Below are 11471 nucleotides of genomic sequence, written 5' to 3'. Positions count from 1 at the left end.
ATTCTTATGATCTCTTACCTTGCTAATATTTGCCAGAAGACTTTGGCACATTTCTGAGATCCTGGAATATGATTTTACATCTCTTTGGCTTTCTTTGAAGAGAAAAGACAAGATTTTTCTCAGATATTTTTCTCATTATTTTTATTCACTGCATTTTTCATTATTCATCCTCTTCCTGTGTTTATTTTCAGTACTTTTCCTACTGAGATTCTTTTCTGTTTCTGAACCTGAAAGTTGCTTCCACGCAACTTTCTCTGATTGGCTAACAAAAAAATTTGCCAAAAATATAATTTAATTTGCTACAGTGCTTTACAATACTTTTTTGCTATTAATCTATACAATTATACTGGGTTGGGCTCCCACAGCAAAGTGTTAACCATTTATTTTTACTTATTTCCATGTGCAAAAAAGAAAATATCTAAGAGAAATATCACGTTAACTACCATATTTTTATCTTCAGCATTTATTATTTTCTCAGTTAACTAGGCCCTGACATAAGGGAAAAGGTACTCCTTACAGCACAAATGACAGATGTCACAAAAACTGACCAACTTTGGTTAAGAACTACAAAATAATTTGTGTGTGTGTGTGTGTTAAGTTTTGGGAAAGTACTAGTGAAATTAGATGTAAAAAAAGCAGAATAAAATATTAGAAGCAGTATTATAAATAGATGATTGAAAACTATTTGGTAGCTTTCAAAGACCTGAAGTCAGCACACATATTTTCAAGACAAGAAATCTAAGAGCTGCTCCTGAGCCAGACATCAGAGCTGAAAATACAATACCTGAAAAAAGGCCCCCCCATTTCAAACCTGATATATATTTTTGGAATCATTGGACTCTGGGTTCTCTTATGTGGCCAGCGTGAAAATCAGAAAGAAAGAAAATAGAGTGCCTACTGAAAATTTTAATGACCACTTTTAGAAATGCATTTTTCTCAAAATTACCCAGCTCTTAAAAAGTAAGTATAATCAGAAGTAAAATGACTGTGCTACTGGTTTTTAGAGCATGACATTTTGACATTTCTGTAATTCAAACAAACATTTCTAAAGAAACTTCCAAGATAGTCCCTAGACAAAACACAGTATTGAAAGCCTACTCTATTTCTTTTGAAATATAAATAGAAAGACTCCCATTGATAACAGTGGGAATGCATGATGACCTTTTGCTAATTTGAAAGTACAGAAGTTTGAAACAGAGATATTTGAAACCAGAAATGAAGCTTACAGCCTGAATAATACATACTGTACTTTTTTTGTCATTTTTATTGCAAAATGCCATAATTTATTTACTATGCTAACAGTGTATGTGAGGATTTTCTTTTAAGGTAATTAAAATCAATGATAAAAATGAACCATTTAGACCACCCTGTTACTCATTAACAACAAAACTAAAATGTCTTTACACTGTGTAATTAGTTTGCTCTTTTTTTCCTCTAATGAGTAGGCATTCTCTATGGATAGAAAGCTATAGGATTTTTTAAATGGATAACAGGAGCTTTTGTGCTTCCTGATGATGAAAGTAAAGGCTTAAGAATTTTTCATAAAAATTCAGTAATAGCATGACACTTGTCCCCCTCAAACTTTTTTCAAAGCCTGAATACAAAACAGGGAAATGATTAATGGCACCATATGGAGATGGAATATGAGAAACTACTCTGTCCTATTGCTGAATTTCTAGGTCAACAAATACAACAGTTTCCTTTCGCACCAGGTTCAGGCATGTTACAATTCTTTGCTCAGGAACTAGGAGTTCTTGTTTCAGTCACAGCCACTTCCACGTGGAGAGACATTAAACTGAATCGAGAGCTGCACTCTGATGTCATTCCCAATTTATCCTAAATGATGCTAGAAAATACATTACTCACTTCTTAAAATTTGTATTTTTTGTGTCATTTAATGTACCCATAATAATTACTGAATTCCAAAAGTTCAACTTTTGGACTCATGCATTCCTGTTTATATATATATCTATAAAATACATAAAATTTACATTTTAAGCCATTACATTACTTAGCTTATTTTCAAAAGGTGTTCATGTACGGTGTAACACAGGTGTTCATCATATATGGTGTAACTGTAAAGCTGCCATGACATTTGGAGTTTTTAACGAATAATTTCTTGAAGAATCATGAGGAACTTTCCTCACCGGTTTTAAAGGACAAGCTTCCAGAACAAATTTATGTTGTTTTACAACGCTTGAGGGTGCTTTTTTTTAAACACTTCCCAATATTAAAAAACTCTTTAAAGTCTTCCAGTTTTCTATCGATATCTATTCAGTAGACCAAAGTATTTCAGGAAAGGGGATAATCTGTTATTTTTACTGGGAAGATTGTCTGCTCCTGCGCAGCTACGAGTGCGCTACTGCCCGTGCCCAGGGGCACGGCGGTTCGCCCAGCCCCGCCAGGTGCCGCCGCCCCCTTGCGAAGGGCGCTGACACGATGCGGGCAAGGGGCCCTAACGCAAAAGCGGGCCTGGGCCTGCTGCTGGGAGGCCGGTAGTTAGGAGGGGCACTCCAAAAGCTCATTTACTGGTAATTCCAGACCTTGTTTTCCTCAGAATACCTGAAGGAAAGGAAACCAAAAGCCGTCCTGCTGGCGGAACCCTGAGGGGTCGCCCTTAGTGCCTCACCCGGTCTGCGGGGAAGGACGGACAACGGCCGCCCGCCTTGTTCCGGGAAACAGCCCGGGAACAGGGCAGCCCGCCTCCGGGGCGGCCCCATTGCCTTGCCCTGCCCTGCCCACCAGGGCGGGCGGACGAAAGCCCATGGCAGAGCCGCCGCCGCCACCACAGCCCCAGCCAGCGGGGAGTGAGGATCAGCGCGCGGCGAGGCGGGAAGTAGCACAGCCCTCACTCTCGCGATAGCTGCCTGCTGCCGCCCCCCGGCGTTGTAACGGCCGTTACCTGGCCGTCGCTGTTTACGGTGGCGTAGCCAATGGGAAGGCAGGGCGTGTGGGCGGGACTGGGACGCGCGGCCAATAGGAAGGAGGGGCGGTGCGTTTAAACGGCGTGTGCGCCCAGCCGGCGGCCTGTGGCGGTTCTGTAGCCATGCCCAGCCGCCCCGACGACTACGAGGTGCTGCTCACCATCGGCGCCGGCTCCTACGGCAGGTGCCGCAAGGTGCGCCGCAAGGCCGACGGCAAGGTGAGGTGGGGGCCGGGGCGGTCCCGGCTGGGTGCTGGCGGCTCCGGGAGCGGCGGGTGGTTTTGGGAGCCCCTCTCCCCCTGGGGAGCTCTGCCTGGTGCGTGAGGCACTCCCGAAGGGATTGTGCGTTGTTTGTTTTATCTCCCTCACTAGATCTTGGTATGGAAGGAGCTGGACTATGGCTCAATGACAGAGGCAGAGAAACAAATGCTCGTTTCCGAAGTGAATTTGCTACGCGAGCTGAGACACCCGAATATCGTCCGCTATTACGATCGCATCGTCGACAGAAGCAGCACAACTCTCTACATCGTGATGGAGTATTGCGACGGTGGCGATCTGGCAAGCTTAATTGCAAGGTGCACCAAACAAAGGCACGTGTCAGCTTTGGAGTACATGGCGTGAAATATCTTGGGCAACCCGAAGTGAAATGTATCTCAAAAACTTACAAATAACTAGGTTTAATCCTTTGAACCCGACAGCATTTGTGAAATGTGAAAGGTTTTGTACAAAATTGCAACACTGATGGGAATTGCACTAATGAGTGTGCTGACTGATGGGATGTGTATGTCAAAAGAGTGAGGGGAAAAAAAAACAAAACCCCCTGGGCTCTCTTATGAGGCAGAAGCTCTTGAAGGGTTTCTGGATGCAATGCTATGCACGGGGTTAAAAATGTAAACCAGCAAGTCACAGTTCATGCAGACTGGTAGCTTGATCTGTGGGTTCTTCTTGCTTGTAAAAACACTCGTACCCTGTCTTTTGTTAGAACACCAAAATATGTGAAAGGGAAAAGTGATTTTGTAAGTGATGTTAAAAGCTGCTTTATGTGCCTGCATGTAAAGCTTGTGGAGATGTAAAGTCTAATCTTAGACTTAGCAGCCTACTTCTTAAATATAATATCAGTTTTCACATTCTTAGGTTACACCATGTGTGCTACTTTGAGAATGATCTAAAATGGTGCTGCAGCTGCTCCCAGACATTGGTGTTTTCATTTAAAGGAAGTTATATTAAAAATCAGTCCCATCTTGGCTCTGTTGATGTATACTAGTCATGATAAACAGCTGACAGGATACTGTCAAGCAAAGGGATGGATCTCATCACAAAAGCATCAAATTGATATTTGTGTTGTAAGCAAGGGAAATGCTATGTATTTGTTAGATTCTTTGGGGGAGGAAGGAAGTATTTACAGGGACTCTGCAACAAAAGTCTAGATGTCTCCCAACATATTAGGAGGGATTTTTAATTCCCATTTTTAAAATAGCATATGTAGATGCCTGTTCCTGTTAGCTTTCTATAAAGGTGCTGGGGTCGATTCAGTGATGTTTTGTAATAGTAGTATTTTAAAAAGTTACAGAACTGAGGCTGGAGGCAACTACTTAAACTGGTGTATGCTCAGAGAATATGTTTGTTAAACTATGTGTTCATCTTTCAGGCATTATTTGGAAGAAAGCTTTGTTCTCAGAGTGTTGACTCAATTAACATTGGCCTTGAAGGAGTGTCACAGACGGAGTGATGGTGGAGTCACTGTGCATCGTGACCTAAAACCAGCAAATGTCTTTCTGGATGGCAAGCAGAATGTGAAACTTGGAGATTTTGGACTAGCTAGAATATTGCACCATGACACCAGCTTTGCCAAAACATTTGTTGGGACTCCATATTACATGTCTCCAGTAAGACCTCCCTTCTGTGCCTTATCTTCCCTTTTGTTCCTCCAAGATCTGTTTTCTGCAGTGTTAGTCTGAGAGTCCGTGAATGTTTGGGAGGTTTTAATGAAGAGTCACTAGTCTCAAATGCAGGAGACTCTTTCATAGAATGTATATTTTCTGGAAGCAAGGCTATTTTGCAGTTATTTTCATCTTTTTCCCACACCTTTTCACTGTATAGGTTTTGAAATGTGCTTGGAATATCAGATATATTGGAGTATATTGTTCTTGAAAAGGAACAGGGAAGCTATTTTATGTTTCACAGTGTTAAAGAGCTTATTAAATTACCTCTTGACGGTAGGATTTTACTTTGTAGTGGAAATGAGCAAGAATGAGTTATTTCCCTGATACAGTGCATTTTGTATGGGAAAGATTAATGTTGGCTGAAACATGGAGCTTTATCAACTGAAGACTGGTGCAACACTTCAGTATTCGATAGTGTAGTATTTCCAGAACTTTGTAAAATCCTGCTAGTAAGAGTACCTGTGGAGATTAATTAAGATGGGATCTTGAAAGTAAGCCAAATAAGGAATAGTTTAATTCAGGTTTGAACAGTGGCTGATTATGCTGCAATGGTAGAACAAGCTCCTAACTAATAAACAGAAGACTGTTCTTTTTCTTTAGGAACAGATGAACCATATGTCATACAATGAAAAATCTGATATCTGGTCTCTGGGATGTCTCCTGTATGAATTGTGTGCTCTTTCGTAAGTATAGTAGTGTAGTAATTAAAATGGAAACACAGGTGTCAATGCATGTATGATTAAATTTTTTATGGATGAAAGCTTAAAGTTTTAAGAGATTAGTCCTAGATTTTTATTTCTGTATTGGTCTTGACATTAGGTAGTCAAACCTTTGATTGCAGCTTTTTTCTTAATCTGACACTTTTTTCCTGAAAATAAGTCTTGTAAAACTAGTGAAAGAATCCAAGAAAAATGTTCTTTTTCAGGCCTCCGTTTAGAGCTTACAACCAAAAGGAGCTGGCAGAAAAGATAAGGGAAGGGAAGTTCAGACGAATACCATATCGTTACTCAGAGCAGTTGAATGAACTTCTCAAAGAGATGCTGAATGTAAAGGTAAGAATCAATTACTAAGTTTACCTTCTGTAGTTTGAACTAGTACTGAAATACTTGTTTTTCTTCTCAGTTATGAAACAAGCTGATCTGGAGTAGTGGTTGCTATCACCTAGTCACTGTCAATATCACTTGTAGGGGAAGAAGGGAGGAATTGTGCTTTAAGTCCATTAAACAAAGGCAGCAGCTCAAGTGATAGGCCAGGTTCACAGGATGCAAAAAGGCTGCCTCAGTACTGGCTTATACAGAATTTCCTAATAGCATGCTTAACAAGGTCTTATAACTTCAGGGTTAAAATGGCTCCATTGTGCTTGGAAGCTGGCAGGGTTGGTTTTTTTGTTTTGATTTCTGACTTTGCTTTATATCGATAATGTATAGCTCGCCTCCCATGGGAGGCATGGGGGTGTTGAGAATAATACTGCATGGGAAAACAAAGCTGTAAGAACAATGCAAGTATCCAACAGGTATGTATCCTTCAGGAATCAAGTGACATCATCTGGAACCTACTGACAATTGCCTCTAGTCTCACCACCCCATTCTGGCTCTGAAAGGAGTGGGTGCCTGGGCTGGGAGAGCTAGACTTGCAGCTTCTGGAGCTGAAGGCTGGTAACCGCTTCCTCCCTCACTTTTTGTCATCTGGTTGTGCTACCCCTTCCTAACTCCCATTTTTCTCCAGCTTCTCTTTCACTGTATAGCACCTCAGCTGGTCTCTACCTGCAGCGGGTCTTTCTTCGGAATCCCTGGCCTTAATGTTTCTTGGTTACAGATGGAACCTGTTGGTAATGTCTTTTCAGGATTATTGCCGACCTTCTGTTGAAGATATTCTGCAGCACCCCTTGATAGCAGACTTGGTGACAGAAGAACAAAGACAAAATTCTGATAAAAGAGGCTGGAGATCATGGGAGCCAGAAAAACTGCAGCATTCGGATGCTGCAATGAGCGAGCTGAAACGGAAGGAACAACACTTACAGGAGCGAGAACAAGCCATTAAAGAGAGAGAACAACGTTTGGAGCGTATGATATTCAACTTTGGGAAGGGGGTAGCATTGGGATTCTGATTCAAAAGAATAAGTGCAGAGAAAGGAAAGGCAGACAGTTTCTAAAACTCATTTTAATCCTCTAGGATATTGTACTCTGCATTCACTACTAGAATTCTGTCTAAAGACTAAAACAAGAATGCTTGAGCTTACTAATCTATACTAATTCTTGTTTAAAGTTACTAAGATATAATTGGCACTTTGGATATAGAAGTCTGATTTAGGAGGATTATTAAACATGAGTAGCAACTAGGAAAGTACAGAAAAATGGAGTCTGAATATATTCTGCACTGTGCAATGTAGGTTGCTTTTCTTTCACTCTGTGTAAGTTAACATTGGCTATACTAATGTGTAGCCTAAGGTAACCTGCTATTGGAGCAAAGTAGACTTGAGTAACCTGTCAACTGCTTTTATAAAAGCTGTAGTAGCTTATGGTCTCACAGGTATAGATGGCTGGTCCTTAGGTGTTGGGATTTCCTGCCCATATAAAATACCTCTTGTATATGCAGCAGACCCTGTAATACAGGTTTTAACTATATATTGTTTTCTGAGCCTGAATAACAGCTGCTGCTGCTGTAAACAGGGTGCTTAATTATAGCTGATTTACAGTATGTGGTATCTGAATAAATAGATCTGGTGTCATGTGTGCCACTAGTTAATGTGCAGAACAGAAAGCTGCTATAGCTTCATTGTTGCAGATATGTAGAGTCTGGGGGAGAAGAAAAGCCTACCTGGCATTTCAGAGTACTTATCCATGCTTTATCAGTGCATTGGTAAAGGTGTATCTACAGAGCAGTTACCTTTTGTTTAGAGCCATAGAAACAGCCTGTCAGATGCACCCATATTTCTGTTACCAGTGTCTTTTTCTGCAAGAAAATCCGCCATGCACAATTACTCTAACATTTACATTTTAACACTGCATACTACCATATTTCTACTTCCAGAGAGAGAACGGGAACTCTGTGTTCGAGAGAGACTGGCAGAAGACAAACTTGCTAGGTATCTTACTAACCTATAGTTGCCTATGTTAAAAACTCTACAATCTTACAACAAAAAGCTTAAACTTTTCTTTTTCAAAACAGAGCTGAAAACTTGATGAGGAACTACAGTCTCTACAAACAGCAGATTGCATTAGCTTGTGCAGATGGTCCAGGTATGAAAATATGCAAGAAGCCACTTGTACTGATAAATGTAGGCTGTTGTGAGTAGAAGAATGTCCCTGATGCTCAACGTGCTGTATCTAGTCCCACTGTAGTGTTACAGTCCCAAAGTATTCCTGCGTGGTTGGGAAGAGACACTTGACTTTCATTAAGTTTTTTTGCAAAATAGAATGATGTTCAGCTGTGAGTATGAGTTATCACTGTCAGCACTGTGGTCTTGTGCTGTTTTGAAAATCGGGTTCTTGTGGTAAGCTGATGGAAGCACTGACTTGTAACCCAGACTTCTCAGCTGCCTGTATTTTATTTATGGATGTTTTTTATATACCTTTGATTTAGTTCATTTTAATAAAATTGCACATGTCCAACTACTTCAGCTTTAGTTGAACTTCCAAAAACTTCAAGGTGAGAAGTAATATTTGTTGCAAGTGACTCGGATGTGATTGGTGCATTATGAGCTCTGAAGAATACAAACTGCTATTATCATACTCCAGTTTAACTCACTAGAAAAAAAAACAAAACAACCAAACAGCTCTGAACATGTGCTACAATGCTTCCTGACCTGTAGCCCAATCTGTTTTACAGTAGTTATTACCCTATGAGTGTATGACACTCACTTTGGCCTTGGTTGTTCAGTCCTCACTATCACAAGAGACTGTATCATCTGTCCATTGCATCCATCTTTTAATAGTAAAAATGATCAAAGTATCTAAAGGAATTTTGGAATATTGTAGAATATTAAATGTCTGGGTCCTAGGTAGTACTCTAGAAGAAAGACATGTAAAAACCTTTAAACATGCAGCAACACTCTCTTCATTTAGTTTTGGTCAGATAAAGCAAGATAAGCATGTCACTGCCTCTCTACAACTAAAACTGAAGTTGCATATTTTTATTTTTTTCAAAAAGTGTCTATCACTGCTGGAAAGAACACAAGTGAAATGCTACCAGAGTTAGTGGCACTTGAGCTATTTCTAACATTCCTGTCCACTTTGAGAGTTCCACCTATGACATTTCAACTTACTGTCTTTGATGCATTAAAGAATATAAAATTACCAACAAACTTGCCTTGGGCTTTCTGATGTTGACTCTAATGCTGGATGGCTGAAAGTAAATGAGCTTCAGCATTTGCTTCTATTCTTTTCTGCATCTTCCACCCCTTTACATGATATTTTGACCTTAACAAGGATATCAGTTTTTTGAAGATGGGCAAAACCACTCTGAGTTTTTAATGCTTCAAGACAAGCAATGCAGAGAAGTGAATGTAGTTATTAGAAGACTAACCAAATCTTGCAAGATCTTGATTAAATATTAGTCACAATGTTTGCTACTCTTCCAATTCATTTCATAGTACTCTTGTAATATTGTTTCTAAAATTCTCCTTGTTTGGATATGGATGGACTTGGTGTTTCTCCACTATGTTACCAACATCACTTGCTTCCATTATCTCCAGTTTTCAAAACTGGTTTGTGTCTCACGCATCTCTTGGATCCCTGAATTCTCCTTAAAGTCAGTTGTGTGGTTCACTTCACAGTGAAGCAAATGAAATACCAAAAATCTGTGTTTCTAAGTCAGTGTCCTAGACACTACCTTATTTTTGCAGGGATTTTCCAATGTTTAGGGAAGGTTTTAACATTAAAACAGATACAGCTTACGGATATAAAAATACAAAATGCTGAAATATTCACTAACTTCCTCAGTTTGGGCCTCCTCACTCTCTTATGCTTATTGCATCCTTGATCTAGCCTAATGAATTGAAAATTAAGGCTTCAGCATTGTTAAGATTAGGATAGTTAGATCTTTGATTAAAATGGAAACATCATGCATTAAGTTGAGCCTTATGAAGCTGGCTCTTATGAGAGGCAGATCAGCTGTTTGAATAGCTTTTTATGGTAGTTTTGTACCCTGAGTCATTAAAAACAAAACAAACTGCCTTTTAATTTGTGGCAGTTCTATACAACTAAAGCATAGCTATACTATAAAAATTCCTATTCTGCAGGCTGCAGTGAAAGTACTTGTTAATTTTTAATGTGCCTGAACTTGTCATTCATGAAATTCAAGCCTAATTTTTACCCCATTGACTTAATACAAGGATAGAGTTGGAACAACGTGGGTAATGTAGAAAGACCACCGGATGGGTTGGGTCTGCCCATGCTATGAAGGAAAGAAGGCTTTCTGGTAGCTGCGAGCCTAATTCTCCATTTCCCTTTGGAATTGCATTATGTTGCTGTTTAATTCTGTCCTTCAGAAGAAACTCCATGTCTTTTCTCCTTCTATCAACAGTTATCTTAGGTGTTGGGAGGTGCACCCTAGAAACTACAATGGCATATATCCTTTTACCACAATCATGTAAAAGCTTTGTTTTCAATTATTCCTCAAAACAGGAAAAAGAATTGTTACTATGAACTAAAATGCAATTAATTAGGTCACTTAAAGCCATAGGTAGATAGCAAAATGGGTAACAGGGTTAAAAGATATCAGCTAAGCAATAAATGCTGAAAAATGCACTAATTCAGTACTCATTTTTTGATTTCTTAAGATAACGCACTCCTACTCCCCTTTTCTACAACCAAGAAGAAAGTACACTTTGGAAGTGAAGAGAACCTTGTGCCTCCTTGTAATGTGGAAAACCATCCCCTTTCTAAAGGGAAGTCATCTGATCTCAGAAAACGTCTATATGCTGCAAATCTACGGGCTCAAGCACTGTCTGAACTGGAAAAAAACTATCAACTAAAGAGCAGACAAATCCTGGGCATGCGCTGAAACTAATAGAGATTTAAAGTATTTAACTTTTAAAAGTTGATTAAATGTATGGGAAGATACTTGTGCTTCCCTCTTTTAAGTTGGAACCTACTGAAAATTTATTATAACAGTTGTTATACAAACTTGTAGTCTATAGGTAGTTCACGATAAAGGCTTAAGAGATTATATTATGAAAGCAGGTAGTTTTGATACCAAATTAAACAAATTGAATTATTTGTATTATTCAAGAAAATATATTTTAGTTCTTCTGTTTACTGTACATTACTCTTCTGAAAATATAAAGAATGAATATTGTAAAACAGATACTTTTAAGATCCGATGTAAAAAACTTTTCAGATAAAAATGTACAGATTCACAATCTGTAGGTTAAAACGATGCTGTATGTAACACACAGTACTTGATTAAAAAAAAGTATTGATATTTTATATATGTGGAAAACCTGGCTTTTTGTCTGTGCTTGTGAATATTTTTTAACTATCAAAAGAGCAAAAAGAGATTTTTATGCTATCTCTTTCTGCTAAGTAGGTGACCTATCAAAGCAGGCTACTTTTAGTTTCATGTCTTTAACTAATCAGTGGAAGGGGTCAGCTTAGTGTAATTGA

At 39.3% G+C, this 11471-nt stretch overlaps 1 protein-coding gene across 1 annotated transcript; it reads left to right on the top strand.

The window, feature by feature from the left end:
• Positions 1-2808: 2808 nt before the first annotated feature.
• On the top strand, positions 2809-11294 carry NEK2 (NIMA related kinase 2). Its single transcript, XM_037405673.1, has 9 exons — positions 2809-3142; positions 3296-3513; positions 4572-4809; positions 5467-5549; positions 5792-5918; positions 6710-6929; positions 7897-7951; positions 8035-8105; positions 10646-11294. Exons 1-9 carry the CDS (start codon positions 3047-3049, stop codon positions 10867-10869), a joined length of 1332 nt encoding a protein of 443 aa, XP_037261570.1. The 5' UTR covers positions 2809-3046; the 3' UTR covers positions 10870-11294.
• Positions 11295-11471: the final 177 nt, after the last annotated feature.

The sequence above is a fragment of the Falco rusticolus genome, chromosome 12, assembly GCF_015220075.1.
Source record: "Falco rusticolus isolate bFalRus1 chromosome 12, bFalRus1.pri, whole genome shotgun sequence".
Classification (NCBI taxonomy): Eukaryota; Metazoa; Chordata; class Aves; order Falconiformes; family Falconidae; genus Falco; species Falco rusticolus.
Note: the sequence above shows the minus strand (reverse complement) of the source record. Positions and strands in the feature narration are given on the sequence as shown.

What these genes read in the sequence shown, in the direction of transcription:
- NEK2 (XM_037405673.1), top strand. Translation starts at nt 3,047, where the DNA reads ATGCCCAGCCGCCCCGACGACTACGAGGTGCTGCTCACCATCGGCGCC. An exon ending in GCAAGGTGCACCAAACAAAG is followed by an intron (nt 3,514 to 4,571) that starts GCACGTGTCAGC and finishes TTCATCTTTCAG; the next exon opens with GCATTATTTGGAAGAAAGCT. An exon ending in AAGAGATGCTGAATGTAAAG is followed by an intron (nt 5,919 to 6,709) that starts GTAAGAATCAAT and finishes ATGTCTTTTCAG; the next exon opens with GATTATTGCCGACCTTCTGT.